This window comes from Porites lutea, chromosome 5 (assembly GCF_958299795.1).
Source record: "Porites lutea chromosome 5, jaPorLute2.1, whole genome shotgun sequence".
In the NCBI taxonomy this organism is placed as follows: domain Eukaryota; kingdom Metazoa; phylum Cnidaria; class Anthozoa; order Scleractinia; family Poritidae; genus Porites; species Porites lutea.
In genome coordinates, this window is record NC_133205.1 from 5969527 (window position 1) to 5987653 (window position 18127).

The 18127-nt window shown below is 37.3% G+C and overlaps 1 protein-coding gene across 2 annotated transcripts; it reads left to right on the forward strand.

The window, feature by feature from the left end:
* Positions 1-488: 488 nt before the first annotated feature.
* On the forward strand, positions 489-16741 carry LOC140936512 (hamartin-like). 2 transcript variants are annotated; one of them, XM_073385995.1, is made up of 17 exons: positions 489-881; positions 1015-1104; positions 2378-2440; positions 2856-3000; positions 3086-3240; positions 3665-3738; positions 4755-6287; positions 6993-7039; positions 7757-7923; positions 8837-8913; positions 10155-10208; positions 10952-11048; positions 11559-11654; positions 12289-12430; positions 12693-12781; positions 13120-13188; positions 14198-16741. In XM_073385995.1, exons 1-17 carry the CDS (start codon positions 654-656, stop codon positions 14327-14329), a joined length of 3258 nt encoding a protein of 1085 aa, XP_073242096.1. In that variant the 5' UTR covers positions 489-653; the 3' UTR covers positions 14330-16741. The 2 variants fall into 2 exon arrangements, with proteins under 2 accessions (XP_073242096.1, XP_073242097.1); XM_073385996.1 differs by lacking the exon at positions 2378-2440.
* The last annotated feature ends 1386 nt before the right edge of the window (positions 16742-18127 follow it).

An 18127-nucleotide genomic window follows, 5' to 3' on the forward strand; every position in this document is an offset into this window, starting at 1 on the left:
TTCTGCCTTTTTGTAGAATCCTCCAACTTAGTTTTGAATCGGAAATGACCGTAAGTCCGAAAATCTAGGACTTCAAATCCTATGTCCCTGGAGCCTCCTGATCCTCGTGCTCAGGCCCTGAGGAGGCTCTGGGGAAGAGAATGATATTTCCAGGATATTTCCCCGCTCGCTCTTCCTTTTATACCTCTCTGAGGGCCAGGATTTCCAAAAAGCCACAAACTTGATCCGGCTTCTCAGTCACTGGTTGGCTGGGGTGGCCTCAAAAAGAATTTTGCCTTAGTTTGGTCTAAGGCTCCTCCCCTGGATCCGCCACTGATCTAGCCTGCGAGGCGCAGACGCATTTCCGGTCGTCGCTTCTCTCCCTCCGAAAAATAGCTGAAAATTCATTCTGTAAAACCACGAGACCACGCAATCAACAAAAGTTGGCTAGCGGTACTCTGTATCAATGTATGCACTGTCAGCACGTGACTCTAAATATTAAACAAAAAATGGCGGCGGACAAGTACTTTGAGGGAATACGTGCAGAAAGTCTTTGCTTTTTTTGGCGATAAATGAAGGCAACCAAGATGTTGCCGCGTCTTACAATACCTCAGGCTTATTTCTTTTCTATACGACTCTCGCATAACTTTCGAAGAGCGCTTTAACAGACGGCGATGACCTCTACACCGGAGAGTTCGTCAGTCCCGAGTCAGGGAGATCTGTTCTCCTTACTCGATGCGGACAACAAACATACTGTGGAAGAAACCAAGGCGCTGATTCACGAAAATCTTCATTCGTCTCGTGATCCAGGACTTTTGAACTCCATGGTGGAGTTCTATTTAAAGACTCGCTCGCAAGCCTGTCTGCAGATACTGAGTGGAATTCACGAAGCTCGTGCGCAGGTATTTGTAACGTTACTATCCCTCCGAAAGATGATACTTATAGCCATCGATCGTTCCCCTTTTGATCCGTAGTTGACGATCTGTTTCTCAGCGTTATGATCTTATACTTATAGTTCTTCTGTTTTTCATTCAGGCGTTGTTTGAGATAATGAACGAGTGTCTTAAGCAAAAACACACTCGCTTGGACACGTTAACCCTATTGGGTCATATCGTGCGGAAACAGGTAAACTATAAATTTTTAGGTATACTAAATTAATTTCTATTTCTCGTGATATACGAATCTGCACGCCTTATTTCAGGAACAAGTGGTAAAATCAAGCCTTGCACCATGTTGCCATCATTGCTCACACGTGCTGCCATGCTTCACAGATTCACGAAGCGGATTATCCAGACACTTACGGTTTCCTCTGTTTGTCGTTGATTGAACTTCTTTGCAGCATGGGTTTCGGCCGACTTTGAAATATTTATTAGTAGAATGCATTTAAATGTTACGCATTTCTATAAGTAAAGCAATGTGCAACATTAAATTGTTGTTTTATGTTATTTTTATTGAGTACTCATTGTGCAACATTTGACCTGTGACTTTTGTCAAAAGTAGAGAGCTATTTCAACCCCACAGAAGTCACGTATAAGCGTAAATTAGATAGTGGGGTGTGGTGTGTGAAGTTGATGCAATATTGATCAAATATCCATTTCTTGTTTTCATAGTATGAAAAGGCCTCTTCAGCATATATATCCTCAAACACAATGAACTAGCTACTAAGTGTGCAGCCAAGTTTTATGTACATGTAGCTCAGTTCATGGTGTTTCAGCAGATGATGGAACACCCTCTATTGTCTTTTATATAGTTTCTTAAGTTGTTTTTTTTGTTGGAGAAATTCCAAAAACCAAAATATTGGCCATAATGCCAAGGATTCAAGGATCAGACCATTTTCATGGCTACAATTTTCTTGTATAATGAACTCTTGCTAATAAAGATTTTTAGAACTGCGTAAGTCAAGGAAACACTGTTTTTATTATGTATCAAACAAGGTGAACAGGGAGTATATAGTCAAACCACCAGTGAATTTTGTGTATATTATGATGGTAAACACAGAAGATTAGTTGACATAAGTTACTTAACCCTTTAAGCCCCAGTACCCCACATACAAATTCTCCAAACTGATCTCCATACATTTCCTCAAAGAATTAGTTGAGAGAATTTGATAATAGATCAAGGCATTTTCTCTTCGGTGATCATTTTATTTATTCTCATTACTTATCTCTTGACAGTGTATGGATATTGTTAGGAGAAAATTGATCTTGGTCACTATTGGGATTAAAAGGGTTTAAGGACTTTTTTTGGTTGGTGGGTGGTGTCAGTACTGTGTTTAAGTGCACGTATGTTTCTACGTGCATGCACATTGAGTGTCTTTAAAATGTCATAGCAAGAAGAGATTAGGTGAATGAAACCACTAGCTATAACAACTGTCTTAGTCTCTGTTAACCTTTTACAGCCTTCCTGGTTGTACAAGATAATCAAGACTCCTTTCTTTGAAACTCTCCTGAAGGTTATGAAGGTAAAGGATTGATATCATAAATATTTACCTTGGTGATCATATGACGGGATCAAGTAATATTAAAGATTCCTTTCTGTATTAGGAAACTGTTAATGAAAATGTACAAATGTGGAAATAATAAATCCCATTTTTGGTGGCACTTATGTCCATGTACATGTATAATTTATTTATTAGATTTTTGTTACCAAGAGGGGACCCACCCAGTTTTGTATGGAAGGGGGAAGTACCCCCCACCCACCCCCCCAAAAAAAATACCCCCTTTTATTTCCCTTGTCAAAGAAAGCATAATATTTATTTTCAAGCTACAGTTTTGTATACTGAATATGTTTCCAACTCTTTTTTGTTTGCATTGTACATAAGTTAACCTTGGACACAAGAGCAAAAAAATTTTTATTGCTATTAAATGTTTCTACAGGCTGACAATGATGTAGTGGTTTTAACAAGTGGCATTTTAACGATAACTACCCTCTTACCGCTGGTACCAGCCTCAATTGGACACTGCTTGCAAGACTTGTTTGACATTTTTACCAGGCTCTCGTCATTCAGAGCTCGTCGACAAGGTATTCTTATTCCAGAATACAATCAATCAAACCCATCCAAATGACCCATGCTTAGAACCCTCTGAACCTTTTTTTCTCCTTTTAGGTAATGCACCTGAAGTGTACCTTCTCTACCTGCATGTTGCTGTTTATATGTTTTTTCACCGATTGTATGCCATGTACCCAAACAACTTCTTGGCATATGTCAGGGCACTGTGCAATGAGCCATCTAAACGGAATATCTTTCAGAACACTATCAAGGTAAGGTGCAGTCTTGCAGCTTTTGATCATTGATCAAAAACCTTAAGCGTGGCAATAATCGATTATGGAAAATGTTCAACTAATGATCATGAAAAAATAAATAAAAATTTCCTGTTCATTTCCTCCGAGGAGTTTTTTTGTGATTGTAGTATCTGTTGATGATTAAATGGCTGGTTTATCTGATTATTTCTGATGATCCATTCTGAAATCTTACCTTATTTCAAAAGGACACCTGCACATACCAAAACCTGTTTTTGGTTGAGTAATGGGGTGTTGCTTTTTTGGGGGAATTCACTTGAGATGTACCTCATTTTTTTGTGAAACAATAATATTAAGGAGACTTGCTCAAATTTTAACCAATTTGCCTCTAACGTTGCCTCTAGAACATGCCAAGTTACTAAAGATATTTTATTGACACTTTTAGCCGATGCTGGAACATGTACGACTTCATCCCTGTGTGATAACAGAGACAGCACATACAGAAACAGAAAAACACAGGTAAATGAAGACCATAAAATAATGATCTAATAGATGCCCAGTGCATCTATTTAACTTTAGGGGTCCAAGCGGGGGAGCAGATGGGAGGGGTTCAAAAGAGAGAGATGTGTATTCTTATAACTTTAACAAACTCAACAAAGCTACGTGTTTTTGGTGAAAATATCAAGAGTGTTTTAAAAATAGAAGAACATCCATTCCATCAATATTGATATGTCTAGGCCATTAAGAGATCAATATCACTCTTTCAAATCCCAACATCAATGTCAGAATCCTTGCTTAGGGCTATTGTGTTGCCATCATTAGTCTATACTCTGAACGTGACATTGAACAGGATGAAATATGCAAAGCCTTGTTAATTAAGCAAGAAACTGAACGAATTGAATAATTTTGCTCCTTTTCCCTACAGTGTAATTCCTAGTATTTTGGAGTAATTTTCATGGAGGAGGATGGTTCTTTTGGACAGGATGTTTTTACTAGAGAGGGGTTTCTAATACATTTTAACAGCATAGATGGGGCATTTGTTAGATAAGAGGCCTCTATGTGGATGTGGGCAACTATCAGGTCATTTACAGTAGTAGAATTTGGCTCTGCTGTTTGGGAGATCTTTAAAGTGTGATCGCATTAGCTTGGGAGCCATAAAAAGCAGAGAACTGCATGAAAAGGGGTAATTATTAGTACTTCCCTTAATACTCTGCAGATACAGCCTGTAGTAATAAGGCCCGGTTAGGGTAAAATCCCTACGACTAAGTGACATGGCCTTGAAGCAGTGACATAAGACAGATGAAATGGCAACAAACGACACAAACATGGGTTGAAACTGTGACAGCAGTGAGAAAAATCACAAATAGAGTGGTACCTGCACAGTGACATGGCCTCCTCTTCAATATGTGAAACGACTGACTGCGTTTGAAACTCAGAATAGGGACATATGTACCCACCCCCCCCCCCCCCCTCCCCTAAGAAGGCCTCAGTTGTGGAACTGTTTATGAACAGTATTGTTGTGTACTTTATCTCAGGTGGAGACAGAAAGAGCCCCATGATATTGTTATAGAGTGCATGAAAGTCTCGTTGGATCCAATCGACAGGATACAGGAGAAAGGAACATTTTTGTTGTCATCATCATCCAGACATAGTCTTCAGGAACTTTTAGCTGATAAATCCAGCAGCTCTAATTTCACAGCATCGAGTGAAAGTCAAGGACAGGAAACTGTGAGATCACGGGAGCGTCGCATGTCAGACTCGGCAACGCAGACTGGCAAATCACTACAGAGTGGTGACAGTGGAATAGACTCTTGTAATACTCCAGTTATTTTGTCAGATAAAATTATGACGGGGTGGAGCCCATCAGAAGTGTGTCAGCTTAGTACCCCACCTTCATCACAAATGTCTCCATCAACCAGCAACCCTGACCTGTGGAGCTCAGTGAATATTCACTCTCATTGCAGTACGCCAGGAGCCACAGTTACTCCAGAGCAATCACCGACATCATCAATGAGTGGGGACATAGGCCATCAGCATGGATGCTCAAGTTCACCTTCCATGTTTGGAAGTAAAGGAAGAGCTGGTGTTTCAGCAGGGATGTCTAGTGGCAGGGGGACTCCAGTTAGGGGTGCTAAAGCCTCTAGTCAGGAGGGACAGTTAACAAACGCTTTGTCTTCTGCTTTAGCACAGCACAGTCATGAATCAGCTGCTGAAGCTCTTGATGAGCACCAAACCTCAACCCCAAAAGATGTGGCAAAGAGAGAGGAAGGGAAAAGAATTGAAACTTCAGTGGAGGAAGTGCCCCATGGTACATTTACTATTTCCTCCTCTACAAGTGTTTCAAGTACTCTTGAAGGCCATAATAAAGAAATAAAGGACCACCATGAGATACCTAATGCAGGGCATTTGGACAGTAGTAAAATCTCACCAAAAGAGGAGTACAGGGACTTAAGTGGGCATGAGGTTTTTGCCTTGGAATTAAGTGAACACAAGGCCCTTGAATCGAATCAGGGTAACATCACTACTGATTGGTTGCCGGATTCTTTCACACCAGTTTTGACTCCAGTGGCTGGGCAATCTCTGGACACTGTGACGTTAAAGAACTCACCCCATGTAAAAGATGCCTCTTTGTCAACAGAACCAGAGGAATCTCAACATTCTGCACTGCAATCTGGATTTGATGCTGATGGACTGTTGCATAGCAAACACCATCAGGATTGTGATGCCAGTACTAAAGGGCATGAAAGCATAGAAGCTAGTAAGAGTGAAACAAGCTTAGCATCTGATGAAATATCCTTAGACTCATCAAAATTCCATAGCACTGTTCCTCATGATGCAACACAAAATCACCACCAGTCGTTAGCAGACTTGATCCCCTCATTTCCTCAGCTGTTGCCATTGTTTAGAGGTGAACAGAAATGTGCTGTGGGTAGTTGCATGACTCATGAAGATGACGCAGGTTTATCTAGACCTCAGCAGCATTTGTTGTCAAGTGCACCAAGCCCTGTGGAAATCCTTGATAGCTACCTCAAAACAGGAAGCAGTTTGCACTATGGCGAGCTCTCCAGGTAGGTACTCTTTATGTCAGTGGCCAAAATTATTCTAGAGATGAATTATCCATCTAAAGAATAATTTGTCTGAGTATAAATCTGAGAAATGAATTTAGATGAATCTCAGGGGGAAAACTTGGTTTGCTTGTGGATGCCATCTTAAAATCTCATATCCCAAGAACGTGAATAAATAGATCCTAGCCACCCTAAAGTCAAAACTAAGCAGAAATCCATCTTTTTTTTCCTTCTAGATTTAAATTTAGAGATCTGTCTGAGACTAATTATTCCTCGGTCAGCATGTCATTACAGACATGCAGACAGATTCATCAATTTGGATGCAAAATTCATCTAAACAATGGATTTATTCATGTATCTAGACAATTTATCTGTCTGAGATGGATAATTCGTCTCTGTTATAAAGTTGGCCAGTCAAATGGTGTTTGTTGTCTCTATATTGTCACTACAGTCTCCTACTATTAGGGAGCGTATATAATCACCATGGCAACAACAGCTAACACGTGGCTATTAAAAAGACTTTTTTTAAAAACTTTGTTGTGATTTAATTACGACTCACCTAAACATGTTAAATGTATTTGAATTTCCCTGGAACTGAATTATTGCTGACTGAACCCAAGTTTAGAAGGATCTACATGTAGAAAGATTCTAAAATTGAGGTTTTGGATGTAGCAAAGTTTATTCTGTTTTGTTATTATTGTTCCATAGGGTGCCTCTTGTTAGTCACGCTAATACTGCTTGGACACATTATGGAGGTAAGCCTGTTGAACTTTTGTAGACAAAGCTTTGTGTAGTTGCACCAATTTAATATGCTTTTAATAGCTTGATTTTAAATTTAGATTTATTAAAGGACATTTGACCCTTTTTGGGGTGACTCTGAGATAAACTCAGTCAACCCTTACCCTATCTCCCAGGGGATTTTGGAGGCCTACTCTTCTAACTTTGGGAAAAGTTTGAACATTTGAAACGCAAAAGTGAAAGGATGCTTTCTAAATTTTCCAAATTTGCCATAAAGCACCCCTGCTTAATAGGGTGTGACTAAAATGGGTAACATTGTTACCCGCTAAGTGGCTTAACTGGAAAACATCATACTGTATTCAAGAAGCAAGAATGTTTCTCTCCTGGCTCAAGGAGAGTATCTTTCACCTTTCATTTCTCATTCTTTTTCATCTTTTTTTTTGCCAAGATTGTTTCTTTGTAGCTAAACAGGGAAACATTCTGATTTGCAACAAAGTTTCAATCTGCCAGGGTATTTTTCTGCTTTAACCAACCCATAAAGAGAGTTGATCTGCTGCACTACCATTTGGTTATCTCAGTAGGCAGTGCAAAAGTTATTTTAAAGGAACAGATTGTTAAGCTAATGGGCAAATTTCGATGCTTGGCTCTAATCAAATCAAAGTTCAGGGGTGAATATAGTTGGGCTATTGACTGCAGTGTGATTGTAAAAATGTGCATTTGTGTTTTTAATTCAGGTGAGCCTCCAGTAGATGAAGTGGAGATCATGCGAGGGCAAGTCAAGCTACTTCATAACCAGCTACTGTTTGAGCGACACAAATGTGACTTGCATGCTATTCGTAACAGACGGCTCATCGGCAAGACATTCAAGGCTGTACAACATCAAGAAGAACTGCTAGCGACTGTGAGTGTGCTATCTGGTGTCAATTTAATAAAACTTTTACAAGTGTAGCCGTTGTTTTAGAGTCCGACAACATCTTGTAATTTACACTAACTTGTAAACGTTTTATTAAATTGACCTCTGGTTTGATAAACGTCTCACCTCTCCTTACATGGGAAGTGTCACTTTATATCTTGCATAAGGCACAGTGACATCAGAGCTGAGTTATGCTAATTATGAAAAATGATGTACTGCCTAATTCTTTGATGTAAGTAACACATAACTATAAATTTGTTGCTTGAGGTAAAGAAATTGGATATTTTGTGGCTCAAACTAGACGCCACCAGACTAAAATTGTAAACTAATAACCTAAAGGTTACATAAATCTATTATTATTTTTTTTTTTTTTTAAATTATTACCACACAAGATTGAAATGGAGCTGTCTAATAAAAAAAAAACATAATTTACTGACATCAAAGCTGAGTTTTGCTAATTATGAAAAATCATGTACTGCCTAATTCTTTTATGCAAGTAACACATAACTATAAATTCATTGCTTGAGGTAAAGAAATTGGATATATTGAGGATCAAACTAGAAGTCATCAGAGTAAATTGCAAACTTAACCTAAAAATTAAATAAATCTATTATTATTATTTTTATTATTATTACCACACAAGATTTAAATGGGGCCGTCTAATAAAAAAATGATTATCATTATTATTATTAATTTATTGTTAGTATTATTATTTAACAAAGCAAAAGCAGAATATTAAAAAAGTGGTGGCTTTCCTTGTTTATTTTTTCATTGTGGAATTTTTATTTAAAAATGATGTTGTCATATGACTCTCAGGTACATGTCACAGGACCTCTTAGGTCAAGCTGGCCTTATACATATTTACATTGTTTTTTCCTCCATGTCTCTTTTATGGGAACAGAAAGATCAACTCAGGCTTCAAGAGGATAAAATGAGAGAACTGACTGATGCCCTTAATAAACAAGTAGAAGAAAACAGGTATAATAATTATGACACACAATTAATAAAAAGAACTTGTCAAGTATTTAAAGAACTTCTTTAAGAACAGCCTTTGCTTATTCCTTTTAAACTTTGTACTCACTGTGTACTTTGCCCAGATGTCAGCTCTGTACTTCTACAGTGTATGCATTCCAAAGTAATAATGTTTTGGAGGCTTGTTTTGATTTATAAATTACAGGACACACTATTGTTAGCTGCCACTGTCTGATCAATGTGTTGCTGTAAATGGAAAAATAATACCATTCTGTGTTTTTTTAAGCTCACTGATTTATGATGATTATATAATACATGTACCAGACCCCCTCCAGCCTCCACCTTTCGTTACTACATGTACAATGTAACACCTTCCCCTGCTGTGACTAAATTTTGAAAACTGTTATGTTTTGATGTGTCCGCCAATAAAAATTACTTCCACTGAGGCGGTCAAAATGTCTTTGACCTTGTTTTCTTTTGTCACCTACTGTCTTCAAATGAACAAGTTTTTTTTTCATTTTTTTAGATATAGATAATAAAAGATGTAATAAAAATTGATTGTAAGCCACTTTCACGCAACTTTGATGTTTTTCATTTTTTTGTTTTGTTTTTTCGGGGGGGGGGGGGGGTAGGGTTAGGGTTAGGGTTAGGTTTTTTGTCACAAATTCTCCTGTCTTATAAAAATGGGAAGATTAAAAAAAACATAATTCAGCAAAGCCAAAATATCAAAATAAAACCCACTGCAAGGGGCTGAAACTGGTTGTACCAAAGTTGATTTCCAGTCTATGTTATTAAACTAAACAAAAAATGTACAAAATCCTGCAATTACTGTTAATTGTCAAACTGAGCAGTTAAAGTTTCAATGCAACAATATTTACAGTTAGCTTAATGTCCACAATGCTTTTAGACTGATTTTGTGCAAGAGTGTGGTCAATATTTTCCGCAAAATGTCCACATCTTGGTTTTGATTGGTACCCAAAAGTTCCTCTACTGGAGAAGAGCACTGCAAGCAGTTTCTAAATATAGACTCAAAACTCAGACAAAGAAATTGAAATTAACGTTAGCAAATTCCTCATTTTTGTCTGACTTTTGTCATTAAAATGTCATGTTTGTCTGTCTTTTGTCATTAAAATGAGAAAGATGACAAAACTCAGACAAACATTGCAAATTAGTCACTTTGAGGTAATTCGCATGCTCCGCTATTGATTTGCTTAGAATACATTTTGTCTTTGCTCCTTTTTGTGCAGAAGATTTAAATCTATTGCATCAAGCTGGGAAAGTCATCAAAGGACAGAACTCAGGTTTGGCTTTCACTCTATCTTCTTAGACTGTTACAGTGAGTGTTGTCTCTGTAACTTGTGTTGTCCATGTGACAGGTGTTGTCCCTGTAACTTGTGTTGTCCATGTGACGGGTGTTGTCCCTGTAACTTGTGTTGTCCATGAGACGGGTGTTGTCCCTGTAACTTGTGTTGTCCATGTGACAGGTGTTGTCCCTGTAACTTGTGTTGTCCATGAGACGGGTGTTGTCCCTGTAACTTGTGTTGTCCATGTGACGGGTGTTGTCCCTGTAACTTGTGTTGTCCATGTGACAGGTGTTGTCCCTGTAACTTGTGTTTTCCCTGTGATGGGCATTGTCCTTGTCATGGGTGTTGTCCCTGTGACGGGTGACAAGTGATGTCCCTCTAATCTCTGATGGGTGTTATTGTGACAGGCATTGTCCCTGTGACTAGCGCAGTCCCTGCGACAGATGGTATCAGTGTGACAGGGGTTCTCCTTGTAATGGGTGTTACCCTTCTGATACGTGTTGTCCCTGTAATGAATGCTGTCCTGTGATGAGTGTTGTCGGTGTATTAATTATATTTATGTATTACAAGTTTGTCGGCACATACAGTAATGTATGTACAAAGACAAGACACGTGGCCTTAAACCACTGATTGTAGTCTCCATGGAATTTTTAACTACCAGTTATCTTATACTGTCTGGATGAATCTGCATGTGGTATTGATCACTACAGCTTACTTGTCAATCATTCAATACTTCTCAGGAATTTGTTGAATGAGAATGCTCAACTGAAGTATAAAGAAAAGGAGCTACTAGAGAAACTTGAAGCCCAGCAAAAAGGATTTGATACCAAGCAAACCGTAAGTTTGGTGAAAGGCATTTTATAACTTTGTGTGGCAGCAGTTGGCCATCCATGGAAAGGGAATGAGAATCTTAAGCAAAGTCATTTTTTTAGCGACACGTGTGAACTGGAAGTGTGGGCTTTTCCCTTCTAAAGTTCCTTGGCTGTACAGAGACAATTTCTTCTTTGTCAAAACAAAAATGGTGCAGAACCGCTGCCCAAGAATGCAAAAAGTCCATCTCTTGTTGACATGTGTTGCCCAAGAATGCTTTTCTTGAGCTCTCTATAGTTATCCCTGAGTGGCAATAGGTAGGGAGGGAGGGGTGAGAGCCTTATGTTCAAAGAGGGGCTGGGTGGGTGCTGATAAGAAAAAGAAAACTTCCCCAGGGGATGCATGAATGTTTCCTGCCAGGTCGCTAATGGATCTTTAATTTATTCATAAATAATTTATTATTTTACCACTGTTGTCACTTCTGATCGTTTTATTTGTTCATGTATTTCAATATTTTTTTTTTTATTATTATTTTAGGAAATTCATCAGTTGAAGGCAAGAATTTTCACTTTGGAAAATGAGCTAGATAGACTGAAAGTTCAAGCATTAGAAAAAGAACAGCTGTCAAAACAGGTAAAATGGGTGTCATATTTTGTCTTGGTACACAGTAAAAAAATTGTATCTAAATTATAGACAGAGGCAGGCACAGTTTTAAGAAAGTGCTGCAAGAGAAGTATACCTTAAATTTATGATAACAATAGTCAATACATCATTGCTTCTAAGCAAAGTACTGTTATTTTTCCTTTTGTCTTGAATTTTTGACAACTTTGATGAGTTCCAGTAATTAAATGGAGAAGAACATTCAAGATGTCTGGAAGGCGGAGCAATGTGTACTTCCTTTGAAATAGCATTATTCTGCCTCCAAAATGTTGTGTACAAGTTGAGCACATTGTGCTAGCTTTTTATCATTTTGTCAAATTACCTGTACAACCTTCAAAGCTTGGTCATGCACAAAAGGCAAAATTTAAGACTGACAGTTTTTGGCAAAAACTTCCCCCTCCACTTTACCTCTCACCCATGTTTTTTCGTTGGATTTGTTTTGTTTGTGTTGTGTTGTTTTGTTATTTTGGTTTGAACGATACTGTCCCCCTGCACAAGTTAGACATCAAAATACTCCATAGTTTTTGGTAATAGGGACTCAGGTCTTCAAGGGTGGTTACAGGCATTTAAGGTGTGAATGTGCTAAATTATTCTTATTTTGACACAGGTCAATCAACTTGTGATGGAACTTTTAATAATGGGTGAGCTTAACCAGCAACAAAAAGACACTATTCAGGAATTAACCCTTGCTGAGGGACAGAATCCTGAAAGCAGTATGCATATACATGGCTGTCACAGAGAATTAGGGGGTAAGCTTATCATTATCTGTTTGTGTATCTTAAGTCTAGAACTGGTCTTTTGTGTACATGTTCCAAGGGCGCAAAGAAAGTCTAGCCCCTTATCATTTCAACCAGCCCCAAAAACTTTTTGATGAGCAGAATTGATTTCACAGTTCTTCTGTAATTTGAATTCCTCAAAAATTCAACAGGATTTTTGAGAAATGGCTTCCAAGGCCCTGTGTTTATCGACGTGTATGTAGCTCTGGTCAAAAATGTTTTTTTCCTCTTCCAGTTGCAAAGCAAACACTGAAAAAGCAGAAAGCTGAACTAGATGCATTAACCTCCAAACTAGCAGAAATGGAAACACAAATCTCCAACAAGGTGTTGTGTAAAATAAAAATTTAATTAATTAATTAATTTATTTATTTACATAATTAGTGAAATGAAGTAAAATATTAGTCTTTTGAAAGTGAAAGCAGTAGTTATACTTGTAAGAACTGTTATGTTACATGTGTTCCATCCATTTTGAATTATAAAGTCATTCATTCCACAGTTGTGGTATAAAAGCCCAGGTTGTTTGTTATCTCACCATAGGTTTCAATTGGCTATCAGATTGTGGCATGCTTTCATATTTTTCTTTTAGACATTTAGTATTTATTTTCCATTTCTTATATTAATTTCTTATTTGAAAGTCATACCAGTTCTGTCACCCTTTTCAGGATATTGAAATAAGAGAAATGAAAAAGTTCACTGAGGGATTAAAAGGAACATATGCTGGGAAGATACAGGTGAAGTTATGTCTAAAAAATAATGATTATTTTGATAATGCCTTAGAGGACACTGACCCTTAGCAGGGAACATCCTCAATCTACATAATACAGTCAAACTTTCATGCGCAACCACCTCTGATTTAAGTAACCACCTGCAATAAGCAACTACCTGTCCAAAACACCAAAATTTTTCCAGTCAAAGCCTTATTTCCTTGCAAAATATCTTTGAATAAATTCATGTTTAATACAGCTCAATCAGCTTTAAACGACGTTTGCTAGTGGAAGTTTCATGAAAAAGGTATTAAGTAAAATACTTTTCTGGGAACGTATATAGTCATCCTCAGTAGTGTAGTGGTAGGGGTAAGTTGCACCAAACAGTAGGTGCGGGGTTCAATCCCCAACCAATTACCCATTTTCTTTCTTTCTTTCTTTTTTTGTTGTTGTTTTGTTTTGTTTTTTGCTTATTTGTTTGCTTGTTTGTTTGTTTGGTTTTTTTTTTCTTTTTCCTATTGGCTTCTCTCCATTTTCTTCCTACTTCTGGCCCTTAGCATCTGCTTCCCAAGGCTCTGCAATTGACATATTTCTTGTAGTACTGTTGGAATGCTTTGTAAACGACCACCTCCTATAAGCGACCATCGCCGCTTTTTGGGGAGTGACGGCTCTTTGTATGCTGTATGTCGATGCTACTTTGATTAGTACATAAAGAACTTTTTGAGACAATATGAAAATACTTGTATGTACGGCAACATAGAAATTGCATGCAATAAATTATCTTCCATAAAGTAGTTGTGTCTGGACCTCTTCTCAAAAGAGACACCCTGTGGTTCGACTCTTATAAGTGACCACTTCCTGTAAGCAACCACGAAAGTCTTTGGATTTTAGGTGCTCATTTATAGGAGCTTGGATGGTAATTAAAGATTAAATATTCTTTGTATCATACTCAAACTCACCCAATAAAAAATAGTTTTATTGTTTGGTTATTAGTATATTAATAACAATAATAATTTATTTATTAATCTATTTTTAGAGTCTGGAAGAAAAATATGCTGCCCAAAGGAAGGTAACGCAAGCCTTGGAATCTTACATTCTTGACCTGCAAGCTGTGGATAGTGCAAGAAGAGAGAAGATTGAGAGGGAAACAATGCAACCTGACTCTTAGTAGTTAATAAAATCTAGCTTATTTAAAACAATGATAATAATAATAATTATAATAGTAATAACTATAATTATTAATAATTATTATTTTACTGTAATCTATATTGTGTAAAGATTCCTTAATATTTTCCTGCTCCAAAGTCTACTAGAAGCCCATTGTTTGTAAATTAAATTGTAATGAGTTCAGAGTTGGTCTTTCATCAGAATAGAATAGCGAATTATGATGCCAGAATGGCTACGTTGGTGAAAACATCACTTAACAAGAGACTTCACATTCTTTGAAACTTTAGCATGATTGTCGCAACTCACTAACTTTGTTAAATGTAGGTGAACTTTCCTGGAGCTGAATTCCTAAGAAAAATATCCAAGTTCATAAAGCAAGAGAGAAATGTCATCATTTGTTTAGTCACGTTCTCCATGAAATGTGAAGTTAAACAGTTTCATGTCATAGCTGTGTAGTGACAGCAAAGGAATGTAAGAAAAATGTGCTGCACATTCAAAGTTGTTGTTTTGCTAACCTAAACTTATTACTTTTTGATGTTCTCACTGCCATTACCATTGTGACATCTTAAAGTCCTTAATGTGGGTAAGACCCGGCTGCTGTTGTATTTCACTGGCTGGATGACAGCTTGTAAATGACTGGCTCAGCTGTCAGAAAACAAAACTCTTGGTTTGATAGTCACCCTAGCTAACACACTACAGACACTATAATTTTAACTCTTTTTAACTTGTGACTGTATTACTTTATGTATTGAATTTTTTTCCGTCTGGAGGCTTTCTAATCTAAAATGAATTCATTTTAACTAACAAAATTGTAATAGTTGTAATTTGCACCAAAATGCACAGAAACACTGAAATTTTGTTTTCTTTTGAAAACTGGCGTAGATAAATTATTATTTTATCACAGTTAATTTTACTTCATATAAAATCTTAGCTTTCCAGTGATAATGAAGGAGCAAGTTGCATTTCAACAATAGTTTTTGGGGGGCTCTTGTCTGGTTTACTGTTGACCCTAGATTATAAAGTGTTTATGTAAATTTGTCAGTTTGAAGATTATTTCAGTTTTGAGGTGTTTATTTAAAGTTGCATTTTTAGGTCACTGGATTAATTGATTGTGCCATAAATCTGTAAAAATGCACCAAGAGTTCCACAGAGGCATAATATTCATGAGGTTGGAAAAGCCATCCTTTGTTGCTAAAAAAGTTTGAGCAAGCTTAAATTATGTTTCATTAATTTTGTTAGAGTTAGTTGACATGCAGCTATGTCAAAATGTTAGGTGGAGACAAGTTATCTACAAATGGAACTCAGGTTTTTTGAAAGGAAATAATGCTGCTTTCACTGTGGTGTCATACAGCATGCAAATAAAGACGTGGCTAAGTTATTTAGGATATATATATAAATTATATATTTTCTATATAGTGCTTAATAAAATAATTAATATTATTATTACTTATTATTATTATGTCTACATTTATTATCATAATTACTATCATTAACTTGATATATCTGACAATCTAAGTTCTCAAACATAATAAATGATTTAGTGTTATTAATTGGTTGGCCTTCTGCTCAAACAATACTTTTTTATCAGACAGTCAGTCAGTCAGTCAGACGCTAGCAAAATGGAGTGGTTGTGGTATACTTTCATTTGAATCTGAAAGGAAATCATTTCCATACAGGTTTAGTAGCTTTGATTTCAAAATGGAATTAAAAAACAGAGTTGTTGATCACGTATAGCCTTTTCTCAGTCATGGTTATTATGAATGACTGCAGCAGGAACAAAAATTAAAGAATCAGGAGCTATATCACGGGAGAATATTAAGAAATATAAGAGTGATGGCAAGGAAAACATCACTGAAAAAGTAAATTTCTGTTCTTTCAAGGTTGTTCGTTAAGAGAAAGAAAAATTTTCATTAAAGTGTGTCTATTTATGAGAAATCTTCACCTTGTACATGTGCAGTGACGGCAAAGAAATGTAGCAAAAAGTGCGATGAATCCATGCAGAGTTGTTGTGCTCATTCAGAAACTATAATATTGCTTTTTTGATCTTGTTGCCATTGCTATCGTTGTCTGAGCTTCTATAGTTCCCTTTTTTATGTTGGCTTATTTCTGTACACTGTCTGGCCATGGTTATTTGTATTTATCATAAGGGTGGAATAAGGAAGACAGTGGTGATATTTCCAAAAATCATACTTGTAAAAAACAATATTCTAAGGTACGTTGTTTCTAAGGGGGAACCACGATTGTAACTTGAAACTGTACTGATGAATGGGAAATACCTTTGTATGTGATAGATAAAGAACTGGGAAGGAATTTACTGGTAGGACAAAATTAGACCAGTAGTTGCTTGCCATGCAGTATTTTATTTTATTGTTCACTGCACAGCATTAACTTTAAAAATAAATAAACCATATGTGAAAAATCTTGGCCTGTTGTGTTTTTCTTCATAAACTAACAGAAAGCTCTTGCAGGAAGTCTTAGGACGTCATGTCAATCATGAATTATTGATGATTAATGAAATGTTGCTACTAGCGAATCACAATTCTGATGATAAGCTTCAGTTTCAACCACCTTTGATCGTGTGGTGAAGGAGACTTCTGAAAACAAGTTTGCTTTCATTGACTTTTGACTGCAGGATTTCTGCGTTTGTGTCCTCAGATTCTGTCCTAGTGCCCTACCAAATACTTCTTGGAGTTAATTTGCATGAATGTACAAAATTGCCTTGTGGAGTTGTGGATGTCTTGACTAGTCAGTTGAGTGGAGATCAGGCCCAAGCCTGGCAAGAAACTTTGCTTCACACTGCCAACAATCTTGGACAACGATGTTACGAAAAATAGACGTTTCTACATCTAGTTTCAAAGTAAAGCTCTTGAAAGCACTGGCTCCTACAAATACTCCCCTTGTCCCCCCCAAAAAGACAATATTGAAGTTTTGCTGGCTCATTTCTGACCTCGACCGAACAATGTTGACTAGGATGGGGTTAGGGAAGGGGTCATAGCGGTACCAAATCTAAGGGATAGGCGATCTTAACACTTTTTATCCAAGATTGTAGTTCCCTACGAGTATGTACTCTAAGTATAATGCGGTAGGAAACCATGTGACTGATTGACTGCTATCACAGGTGTGGATAAGTAGATACACCCTAAAGGTGTATTGCATTAGAGAATAGTAGGGGATATAAACTCTCGCAATGTTGGCTACCTGTGGCTCAAGAGTACTTTTTCCTACACCCCTACTGCCAGGATGAATGATAGGGGAGGGGTGGTTGCATCTCTATTTTGGGTATGCACATGGTGAATAGGGGCTTGGAGAGGCAGTGGTGTTTATCCACCCCCCGCTACCTTGTCAAACCCCTTTGTGGTCATTTCTCTAACCTGTTCCAGGTATTCGGAGATTAAAAAGAGTGACAAAGGAACTTTCGAATTGTCCTTGTTTTTGTTTTGTTGTTATTGTTATTGTTTCTTTTTTTCATCTGCTTTGTTTTCACTGGCTCTTCACTGTATAGTCTACTTTTCAGTGCTTTTTAGGGTCTTCATGCAATGCTCTACCACAGGAAGGGAGGAGCATTGCATGACGACCCTAAAAACTACAGCAAAGGAGACTATTCACTGTCTGAGTGCCTGAAAGAGCCCACTAACTTTTCCAGCTGCTTAGATTAGAGGCTCAGTGATCAAGACATTAACAAAGCTTTCTGATGCCACTGAGACCTGGTCAGGTCTGTTTGGTACAGTAAAATAGAGTACGTTACTGGCTGTGGGTTAATTCCACTCTGTTACAACACAAATAGTACGGGTACATTACA

What these genes read in the sequence shown, in the direction of transcription:
- LOC140936512 (XM_073385995.1), top strand. Translation starts at nt 654, where the DNA reads ATGACCTCTACACCGGAGAGTTCGTCAGTCCCGAGTCAGGGAGATCTG. An exon ending in AAACAAGTAGAAGAAAACAG is followed by an intron (nt 8,914 to 10,154) that starts GTATAATAATTA and finishes CTTTTTGTGCAG; the next exon opens with AAGATTTAAATCTATTGCAT. An exon ending in CATCAAAGGACAGAACTCAG is followed by an intron (nt 10,209 to 10,951) that starts GTTTGGCTTTCA and finishes AATACTTCTCAG; the next exon opens with GAATTTGTTGAATGAGAATG.